Here is an 18,879-nt window from a genome sequence, read left to right as displayed (position 1 = left end):
TATTATAAGTTTTATTAAGTAACGTGTCATATGTTTGTGTATTTATCTATAGATAAAAAAATTCTAAAAATAAATTTTATTTCTCCAATAAAAAAAGAGAAATATTACAAGTTGATTAAATTAAATAACATGACAAAGTCGATAATTATATTGAAAATTGTTATGGAGCTGGTAATTATACGTACTTCACGCCAATTTTGGTTGAGTATTAATTATGCTTCATCGATTAAGCATAATCATGAACATGCCATGAAAAGAAAGAGTAAAACCCTATTATATATAAATATACGCATGACACATATATTTAAATAATTTTTTATTTTAAAATAAACAATACTTTACTTTTAAATAAATTTATTATTTTAAAATTTATACCTTACCTTTAAACATTTTCTCTCAAAATTTGTGTTAGTGTTTGCTTTCTGAGAGTAAAACTCAATTTGTCCAAAGTTCAATTTTACTCATTTTTAATTATTTGATCTAAATTAGTTTAAAAAATTTTAATTTATGTTTAATTTAACCTAAAATTAAAGAATGTGTAACTCACCCACATAGCGCATAAGTTGTTTTTTTTTTAATTATTTTTTAATATTTTTAATGTTAATTACTTAATTTTTTTAATTTTTTAACATAATTAATTATTTTTTACTATTAATTCAATAATTATAATTATCTAATTTTATTATATTTTACTTTTTTTTAATATTAATTAATAATATGGAAATATAAAAATAATATTTTTATTTTTAATTTTATTAATTATATGAAAAATAAAAAAAATATATTTTTATTATTTTTCAATTTAATTAAGTATAATTATTATAATTTTTTATTTTAATTAATTATTTGAAAATATAAAAATAATATTTTTTTTATATTTCATTCTAATTAATAACATTCAATAGTAAAAATACATTTTTTTATATTTAGTTTAATTAATTATAAAATATAAAATAATATTTTATTTTTAAAAATAAAAAAATAAATATTTAACAAATACCGCATATAATACAAATTAAAAAGATTAAATTATATTGGATATAAATTCAAAATTTTAAAATAAATTAAATAAAAAATTAAAAATAAGTTAATTAAACTTAAGCTTTATTCCGTACTCGTTGCTTCTACAAGACATACTGAATTTGGGTTTGATGGCTCCGGCCCGTTACCTTGGAAAATGGGCTTATAAGCATCGTCGATCCCGATCAGATATAGGATTTACAGAGAAATTAGGGAGCGATAGATAAATGTGATCCCTTTAGATATTAAGCTGCCGACGATTTGCGACGGAATAGGAAGCGAGGAAAGGGTTTCCGCAAGATTCTTCAGCGTCTGATTGATTTGCAAAAATCCACATTGAACAATCACAACAACAAGCATACGTATCATTACTGTTGCTAATTTAGATTCTTGTTTTTGTTTTTTTGGGGAGACAGAGATATATAGAAAAGGAGAGAGTTCTTCAATTTTTCTATTTACAAGATGAAGACGACGAAAGGAGGCAAAGTTATGAACCCCACTGATGCATATCGTAAGGAGCTCCGCAAGAAGGAACTAAAACGGGTAATTTCATTTTTAGTTTCCCAATTTTAAATTCTGGAAGGTGGTTGTGGTTGATCATCGAATTGTTTTTTTTTTTTTTTCCCACTAACTGGATTTTGGATACTAAATTGCTGAGGATAGAAAAAAGGTAGCAATAACGGAGAAATTTGAATGTTTGGTTTTGGTTTTGCAAGAAGTGATTGAAATTTTACTCCAAATTAAGCTCTATAAAAATTCAGAAATTGGGTGGTTTTTTCAAATCTAAGTTTGTTTCCTGAAACTCAAGGGAAAGAGAGGAAACGCTTTTCAATGTGGCCCAAATTGTTCATAATTTCTTTGGCACCAGGAGTGTAGTTGAACGTATACTTTTACTCAGATTCTGGAGTTTTTTCATAAATATTATTTTAGTTATTGCTTCTTTGGTTCATGACACATGCATGCCTATTTGTTTTGGTGCCCCAAGTAATTTTATTGTCATTTGGATCATTGAAAATCGTATGCATTAGTCGACAAATTATCAAACTTCTAACCTTTTGTATTGAATTTAACAGAACAAAAAAGAAAGAAAGAAGGTGAGGGAGGTGGGTATTTTGAAGAAGGATCCTGAGGTGCTTAGGGAGCAAATAGAGAAGTTGGAATTGATGAGTAAGTCATAATCTGCTTGAGTATTCTTTTTTTTTTTTTTTTTTTAACTGAAAGATGTCTTGCTCAACACTCTGAATAAAAAGTGTCATATTTGAATGCATGTGATCATAATCAGGAGTTATTAATACTTTTTTGGATTCCTAATTATTAGCTTATGGAAGTTGAGATCCAAGCATGGATAGAATACTATTCTCTAATAATAGATGCTTAATTCCCTTCAAAAGTATGACTGTTCTGAACTAATTTTATATTCCACATAACATGTGGCAATGCTTCTTCCATGCCAAGTGACTTCTTCCTGCTATTTTGTTTAATACATCACAATTTAGTGACATTTCTTCTCTTAAACATCAATTCAAGCATGAATAAGCTTTCTTTGCTATGAGGCACTAGATTTTTTTTGCCATCTTGAGAACTTTAAGTTTGTGAAGTTGAAATTTTTAAGTCCATGGAAGATTGTGGAACTATAGCAAGTTCAAACCTAATAATTGCTGATAAATCTTGAGATGCAACCATACATTAAGTATTTTAATTTGCTAAAAGAACTGAGGAAGCAAGTGGGGATTGATTTACTATTTCTATCGGTGTTTGTATCTGTGCATGCATATATGAGCCTGTATGTTGGGGGTTTTGGTGGGGGGGGGGGGGGGGGGAGGGGATGCAGGGGCGCATGTTTATAGAATTTAAAATAGATGCTATGGTTATTGGCTTCATTGTTTACAAAAAAAAAAAAAAAAAAAAAAGAGACAACTTTTGGGTATTCTGTAACCATTGATGCTTATAGTTATAGTAAATGTACTTCACTGATAGATTTTTTTTTTTTTTTTTGAAAAAGAAGAAAATTCTCTTTCTCGAAAGATCCATTCCTCTGGCACTTTTTCATGCTGCATTAACTTTTAATTGATTTTTTTCCCATGGGTTTTTTTTTATGACTTTTCTAGCCGTTGTGCTTATCTGGACTATATTCTTCTTGCATGTGACTTGGATATGGAATTGCTATGCTAGCCTTTTCCTATTCAAACTTATCCTTGTGTCTTAATAACTGGTGCAGAGGCTGATGGTGCTTTGGATAAAGCAAGAAAACACAAGAAGAGACAACTTGAGGATACACTTAACCTGGTTATAAAAAAGAGAAAGGTAATGGCTACGACACTATGTTTTCTGCTCCTAGTTTCATTTTCATCTCTTTCTACTCAACTCAACTCAATTAAGCCTTTATCCTAAAAATTTGGGGTCGGCTATATGGATTCGCTTTTTCCACTCTGAACGATTTTGGGTTAAATCCTCAGAAATGTGTAATGCTTCTAAGTCATGTTGTACTACTCTCCTCCAAGTCAATTTAGGTCTACCCCTTTTTTTCTTTCTATCCTCTAACTTAACATGCTCTACTTGTCTAACTGGAGCCTCCGTATGTCTCATTTTCATCTCTTTCATATTAAAAAATTACAAGGGCACTTAGATATCTGGATCAAGACGGGAACATTTAATTATGGCAGAAACAGCATACTGTTGATGAATGGTTGATGGTTTTTATTGGATTACTAATGTTCATCAATAGCATAGATGCTCATAGAGCACCAAATAACTTAATTAGCACTGTATTATACACTTGAAATGTGGGAAGGAATAACATTAATATAATATTTTCTGAAGAAGTTCTAATAGATGGTTCTATAAGTACTAGGCCTATGATGATTTCATACAGAATTAAATAGAGAAAGTAGATACGGAATAAGAAGATGAAATGCTGGCCGTAAAAACATAATAACCAGTTTTCTTTAATATCTCAAATAGGAGTATGAAGAGAAGATGAAGGAGAAGGGCGAAACCCCAGTCATGTTCAGGTAGATTGTCTTCTTTTTTCTCATTCCTTTCTGTATGTGGCAGCAAGCCATTTATTTTTAACATCTTTTGTTTTATTGACAAACTGAAGTATGTATTCTATTGCAGTCATTTGGGGCCACCTCGGAGGAGAACATCTGCAGAAGAAGAAGAGAGAGTCAAGCACCCTAAACCTGAAGTATGTCTGACTCACATCAATAATATTTTAGTCCTATTTTGCTATCTAATGATCTTACATTTGCCAAGTTTCTGCTTGCAGGACTCTGTCTATTATCACCCTACACTGAATCCTACCGGGGCCCCACCACCGGGAAAGCCTCCTATGTATAAGTCATCCATAGGTCCTTTTTTCTCTCCCATTTTTCAGCTTGAATAAGTTGTTATGTGCTCTCTCCTCTACCTCTATTAACTTTTCTTTGATTTTGACATGCAGGGCCCCGGATTCCCTTATCTGCTGCTTCATCATCCTCAAATACAGAGTCAGAGGATGCTGCCTTAGCAGTGCCTCCCCCGCCACCTCCCCCACCTCCTCCGTTGCCAGAAAGCACTAACTTGGCCTCTGAGGATAACTCTATTATAGCTGCTTCCTTGCCCCTACCTCCTCCTCCTCCATTGCCACCGAAGCCTCCTGCACCAGGCTTGGGTGTGTCACTGCCTCCACCTCCTCCGGGCCCCCCACCAAAAGACCAAGTTGCAAGTCACACCTTACTACCACCACCTCCACCCCTCCAACAGTCTGCTCAGCCACCTCCACCTGGCACCAACGAAATTGAACATGAGAGAAATTCATCTACTTTGTCAGATGAACCATCCTCCAAAGAAACAGTTCAGGTGAGTTTATCTATCACCTCCTCTGCAACTACTTTCTAATAAAGGCAACCTAAATTTGATGGAGACATTGCACCAGAATCCAGATTTCCAAAAAAGGAAAAAAAAAAAAAAAGAAAGAAAAGTCTGCACTTGGTTCATAATTCAAAACCAAGACATTTAGTAGGTATTTGCAAACTCAGAGAATTGGTAACAGGTCTCAATGTTGACAGTTGAACTGAAATGTTATTTTTTGAATATTTTTTGTAGACCTTTTTTGAACTTTTGGTATAAATCTAACATCTTCATTTCTCTATTCAGGTGCCTACTGTACTCCCTCCACCACCACCTCCTCCTGGTATGCTGCTGAAGGCAGCCAGCAGTCAGTCTGAAGGTGCCTCATCTGAAGTCAATGGCAATAATCTGACAGCAACTAAGGATAATCTTAACATGGTTCCCCCACCACCACCTCCACGGCAACCACCTCCTGTTCCTGGGCCAACCGTGATACCTACATTACAGTCTGATGTATTACCTCCAGGAATATCACATTTGCCCCTACCCCCTCCTCCACCTCCACCAGGTATGCGGGCACCAGTGGCTGCTCCTGGACTTGCAGGCCAAGTGGCTCCTCCAGGAGTAATGGTTCCACTAATTCCAAGACCACCATATGGTCTTCCCCCCGGACCTCCCCCAATGATGAGGCCACCTCTTCCACCTGGTCCTCCTCCTACCTTACAAGAAGATGCTTCAGTGAGGCCAACTGTTCCTCAGAAGCCATCTTATGTCAAATCTGCTGCACCCACTGTTGTTAAGAGGCCACTAGCACAGCACACTCCTGAACTTACAGCTATGGTATGTACATTTCTCTGATTAGTTATGAGAAGCCATCTTATGTAAAATCTCTCCTCTCTCTTTAAAAATTTTGTTGTATATATAGCATGAAGGAAACAAAAGGCTACTAATTCTTAGTTAGACCTTTTCTAATGTGTTTAACATTGAGGCAAATTGCCTGATGGAAAAGAAAGAATACTAATTCTTAGTTAGACCATTTCTAATGTGCTTAACTTTGAGGCAAATTGCCTGAAGGTTTTTAAGCGAACAGTTTCAAGACATCTTGAAACATGGAAAACATTTGAAATGCATTGATGATTTGTAGATGTTGAACCCTTTCTCTTTTTATAATCAGAAAATAGATTGCTGAACTCACTTGCCATAAGTCATTATTGGAAACAATCAATTTACATACGAAGAGAAGCAAACTTTCACTGAAAGTGGGATCATCATACAGTGCATGGAATGTTTAGACCCTGTCTGGCATTGCTATAAAATTGTGCATGTGATTTAAGAACCTTGCTTGTATGATATTGTGGCACCCAGCTAGGATTGGCTGAGAAGTTTTCATATGGCCATCCATTTCTTTATCTTGGATTGAAATGGCTTTAGTGGACCCAGCCACTAGGCTGGTTCCGGTTTCAAAACCGCTGGTTTTTAGTGAACCAGAACCGGAACCATGAAACTCCCCATAGTTCTGGTTCAGGTTCCGGTCTGGTTTCAGTTCCGGTTTGATCTAGGTCCAAATTGAATGGTCAAGAAATTTTTTTTTAAGTTTTTTTTAAATGAAAAAAGGGGGTTCGGGCCAGAATTGTCTGTTCGGTTCTGGTTCAATCTCGGTCCGGTTCATTTATGAGCCAAAGATGGGTTTGATTGGTTCCGGTCTAGTTTAAACCAATCCGGTTCCTGTTTTGAACCGGTCCTTGGCCGGGTCTAGCTCTTAGTATTTCACTGGGAGGGGAGAAACTCCATTTATGTTTAAATCTTGTTACTTGCATAGTTTTCCATACTTGAGCCTAATTTTAGTCTATGATCAGGTTCCTGCTTCAGTTCGAGTAAGGAGAGAGACTGCTCTCCCAAAATCAAAACCCAAGCCAACAGTTTCTACTGCAGCAGCAGCAGCAGCTACCAGACCAGCAGCTTCTACCATCATGAAGCCAGAGTCCACTAACTTGCCATCAGCTTCAAAGACTCAGAGTATTGATGACTCATATATGGCCTTTTTGGAGGACATGAAAGCACTTGGCGCGCTTGATGCTTGATCTCAGCATTGCAGGCTAGAGGGAGAAAGAAAAAGGAACCCAAGGCAACGAAGTGTACAGGTTAATGTGCTGGAACAGATGCTTGATCAGAAAAATTTGTTGTTGCCGGTGGCCTTGGTTCCATCTCGGTCATTGGGTTTAGGAACTCAACATTGTATCGTTAATCCATTTTCCTGTTGATAGAACCCCTCAATACGTGAAGTGGGTGTGAATGGGGCCAATTTTTCCAAGTGGAGGGTGGATATATCAACGGGAACAAGGGGGATAACTGTACTTCATTGAAATTCAATATTTGGTTTACATTCTCAATTTTTTTTTAACGACTGCCAACTGAATTTTATATGTATTACTTGTCTGGTTTATAACTTTCCAGGATGTAATTCCATTATATGTTGACTGTACTGTTCAATTTTGAGCGTCTAGGATACTCTGTTCATTTTGTGTTCTATTTGGGGCTAATTACAAAAGGATTATCTGAAATTTAAGTAGAGTCATATTTTGTGTTGAAATTGACAATTTGTCTTTTAAAATCTAAAATTTAATGTCAGTTTAGTTTTGCGGTTCTACATTATAAAGCAATTAAACGTCATTCAAAACTTTGTACTGAAACATAGGAATTGAAATTGCTAAAATTTAAAAACCATAGAAAAAAAAAATTTGTTAATTTTTAAAACAATATGGACGAAAATGTGTTTTTAAGGCAAAATTCAAATGACAGGGCATCCCAAATAGAAATAAGAGAAATAAAGAGAAATAAAGAGAAACAAGCACAGGGAAACTAGGACAGCTTCTGTGACTCCAAGACCACATAAATTAGACTGACTACTTGATCTCATACAATGAATGATTCGTTTAAGTTCAGCTTTAAACTTCTAAAATTTGACTAGTTTTTTATTAAATAAAATCGGAAAATTGTTGTGGTTTTAAATAACATTGACCTGGAATATGTTAATCCAGAAACTGAGCAGAGATGGGTCAGTGAAAGGTGAGAACTGAAGACTAGCAGTAGCAAAAGCAAACAAAAAGAAATAGCCGACCTTCACCCCTCTTTCAAAGGACCCACCGCTCTACTCTGCGATGCTTGACTTGGTAATTCTTCTTCTTCTTTCTGTTGTTTCATTTTTAGACCTCAAGTAATTTGGTTAACTTCATTTGATAGGCACGCAAAATATTGTGATTTCTCAATAAAGCAATTTCAATTTCAGTAATCAAATCAGTGGTCAGGAAGCTCCTCTGGGCAGTACTTGTCTCCTTGGTTTAGGGTCCAGCTACCCTTTTGATAAAGTAATGTGAGTAGACCTTGACTCGTTTATTGTTCAATTATTTCACAGCAGATGATGTGAACATGTGATTGGTCCCTTTTGTTTATTTAGCTATTACAAGCTCTTTATATTTTAGATTTGCAGCCCTCATTCAACTTTCATATCTTTGTCCGTTTCTTCTCATTTTGATGTCATTATTGCTGTTGAATAAAGTCACAAATGAGATCGAGCCGAGCCGAGCTGCGGAAATAACCTCTCTACAAAGTACGGGTAAAGCTGCGTAGATACTTGGTGCATTGGGTCACCCTTATTGCTGTTGAAAATTCTATCCATGTTTGAATGTGAATATGGTCTGGTTTTTTTTTTTTTTTTTTGGCTTGTATTGTTGGATTTAGTTTTAAAAGAACTTATCCAGCATGTGCAATTTGCCGATTTGTGCACAAAACATATTGAACCAACCAATATCTAGCCAACTTGGTATTGGGCGCAAAGCAAGTGGATTTCTTCTCCACAACCTCATATTTCAGTTTACATGTTCATGTAGGGTTAACTATGTAAAGCTGCCCAATTAATGACTTGATCAAAAGTTACTGGTGCTTTCTATCGTTGAAGCCGGGATAGAAAATTTCAAAATTCAAAAAACTTGTGACACAGAGAGTTTTTGGAAGAGAGAGAGAGAGAGAGAGAGTGAGAGAGAGAGTTGAAAAATCATTGCGGCAGTTCCGTAAGGGTTGACATCTATACAGAGAAGGAAAGATATTTCCCTTCTGGAAGCTGACTTTAATAGAGTGATACATAGAAAGAGCTTACAGATCGGCCACCAATAGAGAGAGATTGAACTTGAAGCCTGAAGGTACTAAAAAATGCAGCATTTGGTAGAGAGGAGAAAGTTCAAACCACAGAAAAGGTTTTCTCCTTTAAATAATAGTGGCTTCCAAGCCAAAAGTTTTGCTGCTTAAGATGATTCTGGCATCGGCAAAAAGGAGGCCCTTGTAGTGGAGCATCTTCATTTCTTTGTCTGTTTGGTGCGATGGGGGCAGTTCCTGCCATTGTCTTTCTGTTCTTTAACTTATTGTTTCTTCCTGATCCTTCTCTATCTCATCCATTATGCACTGATTCAAGTAGGTTTCAAACCTGTAGATGTAGGCTATACTGTTATTATTTAAGTTTTGTTGAGTTTTTAACTTACAAACTTTAGTGGCTGTGTGATTATGTACTTGAAATTAATTTTCTTTCTCATTTTGAATTTGTTGATTAGGAGCACCATTTACCTTAAACACCACTCTGAATTTTTGTCCCTACAATGGGAGCACCTGCTGCAATTCCACTGCAGATATACAATTGCAGAAGCAATTTCAGGCAATGAACATCTCCGATCCTGGCTGTGCTTCTCTCCTGAAATCTATCCTTTGTGCTGTAAGACTTCTATTTCCCCTTTTGTCAAATAAAAATAACCCATATTAAATCTTCAATTTGACCCAGGTTGATTGCTTCATGGCAACAGTATCAGTATTTTTTATTTGTTAATTGGGAAGTGATGAGCTATTGTAGGTCCTAAATGATCATCCATTAGAATTGTATAAAATGCACTAATGCCCAGGAAAGATGTTGGAGTCACAATGATCTCATTAAGTACCCCCTCTTTAGGGGCAGCATTTTCTAGACATGCACTTCAAACAATCCTAATAAAATCAAACTACTGGTAAGTACCGTCTTCCCATAACACTACCACGGTACTAAGGATTTATGACACGAAGGCGTAGATAGACAGGAGTCACCACCCGGGTAATAACCGAGACATATTCAGTGTTTCTTCCAAGGGTCATTGATGGCAACTTACTCCTTGCAGAGTTTCTACAACCGTCATTACCATAGCCCAATGTCTAGGCTCGAAATAGTGGGTACGTAAGAGGAGGTGTTAGGCACCCCTTACGTCTGGTCTAACCTTGTTAATTCGAGTGCCAGTCCTCTACTAATATTTTTAGAAGTCTTGTTTATTATTCTTTTATTAAACTTTATCCTAAAAAATGCAATTCTAATCCTACACATGCAAGTAATTCACAAAAGGGTTATTATTTATACATAATTTGCATGCACAAGTAATTCCTATCTATGGGGTTGCTAATTATTTAAATGATATTTACCAGATGACTAAAATTAATTTATTATTGAGAATTTAATTTACAAACAAATTCAATTTCAAATAACCCTACGTTTCTATTTAACCTAATTAATTAATTTTCACCAAGTTACCCTAAGGATAATTGAACTAAGTTAATTATGTACATGTGTAATTTATTCTAATATCACATAAGGCCCAAACAATCACAACCTAATAAAGATTTCTAACATGTAAATTTATTTTACAATTACCAAGTATTAAATTAAATTTATTTTACATGCCAATGTTAGTTTAATTTACAAACAAGATTAATTTTAATTTATAAAGTATTTATTTAAATTAATTACATGCAAAAGTCAGTTAAATTAAAAACAAAGTTAATTTTAATTTACCAAATAAAAATTCTATTATTACTACAATTTTATGCCAATGGTTATTCGAGGAGTTTAGAGCCACTTACCTGTTGGTAAATGCAGTTGCCATTGGGGCAAGCTACCCTTAAAAAAGGGTCTTCTCTTCTAGTATGACAATGATATTTCTGGCTTACTCCTGTTTAGCTCCATGTAAGCTCCACGCAAATGCCCTCTTTGACACTTACCTTAGGACTACTTACCAATTTTGTTTGTAATAAAAAATAAAGAAACTAAAGAAAAAAATAAAAATAAAGAAAATATTAATAACAATTTACATTGGATTCTAACTCTAGTCTCCTAAAGGGTTAAGATTCCTAATTAGTTATAACTACCGAATGGTCTAATTCTTCTAATATGATCCAAACACTTCATAACACTTCTTGAATTAAAAGAATACAGAAAAATAGATCAAATATCAATTAAAACCCAAGAAAATACAATAACATGCATAAATATACAATTTTCAAATTCTGGAAAATTGATAGTAGCAAGAAATCCGATTTTTAAAAATTGTTAGACATGCCTAAAAATCATAAAAAAAATTACAAAAGACAGCTTACATATCATACAAGATCATAAAATTTATAAATCAAACAAAACCCTAGCTGAATGGTCTACATAAATCGTAACTTTTCTAAGTGACAGAATCATACTACTTTTTTGTAAAATTCATAACTCATTAACCACAACAGATATGAATGCAAAACCAATTGGAAAAGATTCATAAGATTCTGAAATTAATTGTAGACACTAGATTTACACAAAAATATTAAGAAACAAGGGAGATATGGGCTCCACAAGTCGGGTATCCTGCAAATCGGATTTTACAGGAACCCTAACTTCAAACAATCATAACTTACAAAATAAAAAAGCTTTTTCAGTGATTCTTGAGCCTAAAATTAATTGAATTTCGTGAAGAATAGGAATATAATTTTCCTAAAATTTTTACAGATTTAGAAAATAACAAAAAATAATAAAAACGTGAGAGATCGAAAACTGAATATGTGCAGAATTGTTTATCCCCCCAAATTAAATATGATTACATGATCTATATGAACATATAAAATAAATTAAAAACAGGGAACATAGAATTAAACATTACATGGCATAGATCTTGAAAAGAAGATAAAAGAACTAACATTTAAGAAATATCGCTAGAAAAAAAAAAGAACTGAAAGAATTTTGGCTATTCTTCTCTTTAATTTTTTTTCTTTTTTTGTCTTTTCCTCCACCTTTTTTTTTCCCTCCTCTTTCCCTCTTTTTATTTTTTATCAGTGGGGTATTTATAGGGTTTTGGGAGAGAGGTGTGATAGGGTTTGGAGTCCTAGGGTGATAAAGTTCAGATAACTTAAACAACTAGGATTGCAGAATTTGGGTAAGAATGAGATATGGATTAGGTATTTCAACCAATAAGAAGAGAGAGGAAGGGGAAGGTACCAATAGAAAGTGAGGAAGATGTGTGGTAGGGTTTGGAGTCCTAGGGTGATAAGGTTCAGATAACTTAAACAACTGGGATTGAGGAAATTGGGTGAGACTGGGATATGGGTGAGGTGTTCCAACCAAGGGAAAGGGGGTGGCACCAATAGGAAGTGAGGAAGAGAGTGGGGCCAATGGGGGAGAGAGAGTTTGTATAGGAGAGGGATAAAGAAAAAGATATTTTCTTATTTTAGTTTTCAAAAAATAAATTAAATGGGTCCTATTTAAAATTTCTAACTAGGCTTTCTTAGGCTCATGGCGCCCAATTAAAGTTAATTAGGTCCATTTAAGAATTACCCATAATAAATTTAAACAAAACAAAATTTTATTTAAATTAAATTAATTTCCCAAAAAGCATATTATTATTTTTTTGTCAAGATCATGCCACGGAATTAATAATTCAGTTCTATACCTTCAATTATATCTTACAGTCATAAAATTTTTCATCATTGGGTTTCTTACGGCCTTAATGCACATACTCATCACAAAATAAGGGTCTACAGTCTGCAACATCATTTCAAGTGATATACAAAATCTAAGGATCAAGACCTATTCTAGTATTCAGTTAATGATGCTGTGCACCTTTCATGAATTCAGAGACTAATCCACATGATTAGCTAGATGTAGATAGGTTGTATGAAAATATTCGATTAAGAAGTTTTACAGCTTCAATATTTATGGTTTTTCTTAGTTAACCACCATGATATTCTTTACCTCATGCTTAACTGCCAGTGCATTTAATAGCCCCCACTAACCTGTCATAAATAAGATCTGGGAAGCATAAATGGTTCGATCTCCCCAGTGTAGTGGGTTCAATCTGGTACCAATACTTGCTGATACTTCCAGATGTCTATTCAACATTTTCTGCACATTACCATAGGCTGTTCTCATTAATGATTATTATCTTTTGAAAATGTGTAATCATGTTTTGGATTTGTAACTGCAAGACCAGAGCAAATTTGTTGAGAGAAATGAAAATTATGAAGTTGATATGTTTGCTATGAATGTCTATTGGGTAAACATGATACATGTATTTTTTGAGTCGTTATCCCTATTTGATTACTTGTTGATTCTTTTGCTTTTAAGTAAAAGGTTAAACGACAGTTTGCTCTGTCCTCTTTATCCTATTGATAGTTTTATTTGTGCCATGCCATACCTGTACTCTACATCTGTATCCATGCTTCCTAGACTAACTACTAAAGATTGATAAATTGTTGTTTCAACGTATCATTTCTGAGTGAATAAAAATTTCTCATTTCGGTTGATGAAGAGATGGAGGGTTCTTCTCTTTATTTGTGTTGAATTTTTAGAAAGGAAAGAAGAAAAGGGAGAGAAAGGGAGAGAATTGGAATGAACCTCAAAGGATTACATTTTTATTTTCTTGTTCTTAGCGTTCTTAGCATAATACATAAGAGTCCATATTTATAATGGAAGATATAAGATATATGGCATTCTTTAAATCACTTCTTAATACAAGCATTAATTAAGCTAATCAATCGCATGATTTTCTCATAAGCATATTTCATAAATTAAAGTAAAATCTCATCAATTCCAACACTTCCTCTTGATGAGATTTTTGCTGAAGTTATGGATCTATCATCAAGAATGAGAATTTGGGAGAAAAATAGTTTTAGGACTCAAACCCTAGGCTAAAATGAAGACGAATGAGAATATGGGAGAAAAATAGCTGCTACTCAAACTGTAGGCTCTGATGAAGGAGAAGAAGGGAGTAGAGACTTCAACCCTAAACTCTCAAATCATGAAGAAGGAGAAGAAGAGGAAGATGGGATAGCTTGGAACTAAAACCCATAGCTTTGGGACTCAAACTCTGAAGAAGGAAAATAGCTTTTGGGACTGAAACCAATTGCTTTGTGAAGAAGGATGACAATAAGAAAGCAGAAACCCTAGAATTTTCTGCTGGCTCTGATACCATGTTGAATTTTTAGAAAGCAAAGAAGAAAAGGGAGAGAAAGGGAGAGAGTTGGAATGAACCTCAAAGGATTACATTTTTATTTTCTTGTTCTTAGTGTTCTTAGCATAGTACATAAGAGTCCATATTTATAATGGAATATATAAAATATATAGCACTCCTTAAATCACTTCTTAATACAAGCACCAATTAAGCTAATCAATCACATGATTTTGTCATAATTATATTCCATAAATTAAAGTAAAATCTCATCAATTCCAACAATTTGGAACTAAACAGAGGCTTAATTACTGCAAGCTTGTATAAAATGAAATTAAATGTCTATTGATAGACTTGTTTGAAGTTTTTGCAAAGATAAGAATACCTTATATGCATTTAAAGCTAGTGAGAATTTACACATATCAAATGATCTTTTAACTACTGCATAATTTTTAAATAATTTTCTCACTCTGTTGATATCTTTGTTAACATGGTTTACAGAGATGTGATCCCTTTTCATCAGAGTTATTTACAATCAATTCTGTGCACCGACCAGTTCCTTTTCTCTGTAATTCCACTATTTCTAGAAATTCATCTCAGTCTAGCCTACTAGTGAATGACTTCTGCTCTAAAGTATGGAATGCATGTGAAAACGTATCTGTGTTGAATTCTCCTTTTGCCCCTTCACTAAAAGGCCAAGCTGGATTACCTGTCAATTCCAGTGTTAGCAAATTGACTGATCTCTGGCAATCAAAAACCGATTTCTGCAAAGCATTTGGTGGTGCATCTACTGATGGATCAGTATGTTTTAATGGTGAACCTGTTATACTCAATAACACTGGTTCACCAAGTCCCCCAGCTGGTTTGTGCCTTGAGAAAATTGGAAATGGATCTTACCTCAATATGGTTGCTCATCCTGATGGCTCTAACCGTGCATTCTTCTCCAGCCAACGAGGTAAGATTTGGTTGGCGACTATTCCTGAAGAGGGATCTGGAGGAACACTGGAAATTGACGAGTCTAGTCCTTTTATTGATCTAACTGATGAAGTTTATTTTAGCAATGCATTTGGGATGATGGGTATGGCATTTCATCCAAACTTTGCACAAAATGGTCGATTCTTTGCTTCATTTAATTGTGACAAGGTCAGGTGGCCAGGATGTGTTGGAAGATGTTCATGTAATTCAGATGTGAATTGTGATCCTTCAAAGCTGGCTCCTGATAATGGTGCACAGCCATGCCAATATCATAGTGTTATTGCAGAATATACTGCAAACAGTACAGCCGTTGAGGCTTCCTTGGTACAAATCTCTGTACACAAATAATTTTGGAATGTTATTTTAATTCAGTGATTCTGACTTCTGATAATTTTTCCAGGCAACAACTGCGAAACCATTGGAAGTTAGAAGGATACTTACAATGGGCCTTCCATTCACATCGCATCATGCAGGACAGATTCTTTTTGGACCTACAGATGGGCATTTATACTTCATGATGGGAGATGGGGGTGGACCAGATAATGCAGGGGACCCTTACAATTTTTCCCAAAACAAGAAATCATTGCTTGGAAAGATCATGCGATTGGATGTTGATAATATACCAAGTGAGTGTCAGAACAGAATTGTTTCTATAAGTAGTTTTTCATTGGTTTGTGTGAACAATTGCTGCATTGCAGCTTCAGTTTTCTTTCCCCATCCTTTAGGAAAGCATTGTGTTGAGAGGCCTTGTTGCAGAGCTCATAATTACCACTTTTGCAGGTGCTAAAGAAATTAATGACCTTGGTCTATGGGGAAATTACTCTATCCCTAAAGACAATCCATTTAGTGAAGACAGTGAATTGCTGCCAGAAATATGGGCTTTAGGCTTAAGAAATCCTTGGCGCTGCAGCTTTGATTCAGAAAGGCCATCCTACTTTATGTGCGCAGATGTTGGCCAGGTCTGTGATGTGTTTTGCTTCCCACAATCTTGACAATTAGTTAGCGCAAATCTTGTAATTCAATTTTATTTATTCCTTATGTTTGCATTGACTTGAAAATCATGCTTCTGGGCATTGGCTGAGTAGCAAAAGGGTGAGGTAGTTGGAACTTGGAATGGTTAGTAGGTCTGTTCCCAGATTAGCAGAAGATATTATTCCCATCAAGATGATGGCTTTCATGGCATCACTCATTCCTGGCTTTCATGTTATTTTTTTTGTTTGGTGACTTCAGGTCATGTCACTTTTCCTGTAAAGGGAAGAAACATTTGAAGTTCTCCTTTGGGAGTTCTTTAGTGAATTTTTGTGGACCTGTATAGGTAAGCACTATTCTATAAGATTATAATTAACCATTCTACCAAAAACAGATGTAGTAGTGTCAGGGAGATTTCATTTTACATTGGACAAGTTTTTAAAATCATTTTTGACACATTGATCTGCTTTAAAAGAATATTGGATAGAACCAATCAGCTAAAACTTTGCTAGTCTTATTGCTGAACATATTGCTTCCTTTTCCTTGGGGGAAGGAGACTTTTCAAATACTATTTAGTAATTTTTGTGGACTATTTTTCAAATATAATGTAAAGCTTTCACAATACTTTTTGGAACTGCAAGTGAAAAAAAGTTTTAATGTTTTTGCTAAATATTTGGTGCTCTTTCCTAACGAAAAAAACACATCCATGGCCCATTTCCTAAAAACTGCCATTTCTAGTGCCAATAGAAGATATCTAATCAACCAGTTTACATAGCCACTATGGAAGTAATTGCTATGTCATTGGTTCAAAAAAATCTCTGTTAATTCATAAGTTTGTTATTTTGTTTTATGCTTAGATGTTTCATTAATACATGGGAACTAATTTAGTCTACCGAGTATTAGGGGACAGAAGTGTTGGAAACAAGGACCTTTCAAAATAACAATGGATGTCATCATTTACACTTTTGTAATGGTTATGCTTATGTCTTGTATCAGTCTATTTGAGTCATATGCAAAGATTCTTGAGATGCCTAAGTTGGACAATCCAATTCTGTGCAATTAATTTCTGAAGGTAGAAAATGTTTGACACTTTTATTTTTGGCCTGCAGGATTTATATGAAGAGGTGGATATCATAACAAAGGGGGGAAACTATGGCTGGCGTGTTTATGAGGGCCCCTATCCTTATAATCCTCCATCATCACCTGGTGGAAATACATCTCTGAACAACATAAGCCCAATTTTTCCTGTTATGGGATACAACCACTCTGAAGTAAACAAGAATGAAGGGTCAGCATCAATTACCGGGGGATATTTCTATCGCTCAATGACTGATCCATGCATGTATGGGAGGTATGTAAGCAACGTACATTTTGCTCAAATGTTCTACAGAGCCATTCTAATTGATAATGATGAGTTAGGTGCCCCTTAGAAGTGACTATGTGCTCAAGCAGACTCTCAAAAATCATATGGTTATGGACTACCACCACCTTACTTCACATTGTTAACTGTAGCTAGCTGATCTGTTTTATATTTTTAGGTACTTGTATGCAGATTTGTATGCTGGTGCTGTGTGGGCAGCTACTGAAACCCCTGAAGATAGTGGTAACTTTACCACCAGCAAAATTCCCTTCAGTTGTGCAAAGGACTCTCCCATCCAGTGCATATCTGTAGCTGGAAGTAACTTTCCATCCTTGGGTTACATTTTCTCATTTGGAGAGGACAACCGCAAGGATATTTTTGTTCTAGCTAGCAGTGGTGTTTATAGAGTTGTTCGTCCAAGTCGCTGCAATTACACCTGTTCTAAGGAAAATGTCACAAACGTTGCAAGCCCAGGCCCTACCACATCACCCCCTTCAAATGCAGGCCAGTCTCATTACCGATATAGCAGGATTTTGGTCTTTTTCTCCTCTTTATTGCTGTTTTTGTTGGATGTTATCTAGCGTATAGCAACTGATGTATGCAGTATAACGGGGCCTTCTTAGTTCTTCGTGTATTCCTTTAATAGAAGTATCATCAACCTATGACTAATGAAACATATTCAGGTTTTGACACTCACATTTGTCCTTTCGTGAGTTGCGACTCATATGGCAATTCAGTGAGAGCTGTGCACGTCTGCCCGGCTTATTGATCTTCCATTTTCATCTGACAAATACTTGGTATTTAAGTATTCTTTTACAAGACAGAGAACCAAAAAAATTTAATGGCAATTATACCATTTCGTACTTTTGTTATTTTATCTATGGTTAATCAAACAAAAGCTGAATCCAAATGAGAAGCGTTGTAAAACTTGATGAGTTGAATAAAGCTGCAACAACATGCAGTTGAAGTGTAGAGAAAGAGGAAACACATCAGCAACCAGCGTTCTTGGCTGGTCGATGCAATGCAACCTCTTCTTTCAACCGACTTGTCGTTGGTCAGAATAACTGATCCTTTTGGTGGAGTTGTCATCTGTCAATTTCGGAGGTTCCTGCAGGTCATTTGCTGTAGGCATTCGTTTTAGTCTTATTCTTGATGTAGTTATGGTAGTGATGATGGCTGCAGGATTAGTATTTTGACGTTAAGATGCAGATCAGAGTGAATCCTGAAAAGTTGCTTATTATCTTCATATGATTTATCTTCTGGGAAATTTCCCAAATGGCTTATGAAAATTTAATTCCATGGCAAATCAAGAGAATCCATGCATGATAACAATTTTTTGAGACGAGGGAAAAGTTTTCCCTGTTATTCATGGATGTGATCGTTGATTTTTTATATGCATATCAATGTGAATTCTCACAAAAAGTTGCTTTATTTTCATATGATTAATCTTCTGGGACACTG

General features: G+C 35.0%; 2 protein-coding genes across 6 annotated transcripts; both read left to right on the top strand.

The window, feature by feature from the left end:
- Positions 1-1,206: 1,206 nt before the first annotated feature.
- LOC110663998 (protein EARLY FLOWERING 5) lies at positions 1,207-7,341 on the top strand. The gene is made up of 9 exons (XM_021823509.2): positions 1,207-1,563; positions 2,094-2,187; positions 3,239-3,324; positions 3,982-4,031; positions 4,138-4,207; positions 4,289-4,370; positions 4,463-4,860; positions 5,158-5,691; positions 6,708-7,341. The coding sequence occupies exons 1-9, from the start codon at positions 1,483-1,485 to the stop codon at positions 6,930-6,932; spliced, it is 1,620 nt and encodes a 539-aa protein (XP_021679201.1). The 5' UTR covers positions 1,207-1,482; the 3' UTR covers positions 6,933-7,341.
- Positions 7,342-7,865: 524 nt separating this feature from the next.
- Positions 7,866-18,281, top strand: LOC110663995 (HIPL1 protein). Of its 5 annotated transcripts, none has more exons than XM_021823506.2 (9): positions 7,866-8,021; positions 8,092-8,221; positions 8,331-8,458; positions 9,453-9,610; positions 14,616-15,413; positions 15,490-15,715; positions 15,870-16,048; positions 17,168-17,409; positions 17,597-18,281. In XM_021823506.2, exons 3-9 carry the CDS (start codon positions 8,383-8,385, stop codon positions 17,997-17,999), a joined length of 2,082 nt encoding a protein of 693 aa, XP_021679198.2. In that variant the 5' UTR covers positions 7,866-8,021; positions 8,092-8,221; positions 8,331-8,382; the 3' UTR covers positions 18,000-18,281. The 5 variants fall into 5 exon arrangements, with proteins under 5 accessions (XP_021679198.2, XP_057995197.1, XP_021679199.2 ...); XM_021823507.2 differs by having other exon boundaries at positions 7,872-8,021; positions 8,138-8,221; XM_058139214.1 differs by lacking the exon at positions 8,331-8,458 and having other exon boundaries at positions 7,868-8,021.
- The last annotated feature ends 598 nt before the right edge of the window (positions 18,282-18,879 follow it).

This window comes from Hevea brasiliensis, chromosome 17 (assembly GCF_030052815.1).
Source record: "Hevea brasiliensis isolate MT/VB/25A 57/8 chromosome 17, ASM3005281v1, whole genome shotgun sequence".
Taxonomy (NCBI): Eukaryota; Viridiplantae; Streptophyta; class Magnoliopsida; order Malpighiales; family Euphorbiaceae; genus Hevea; species Hevea brasiliensis.
Note: the sequence above shows the minus strand (reverse complement) of the source record. Positions and strands in the feature narration are given on the sequence as shown.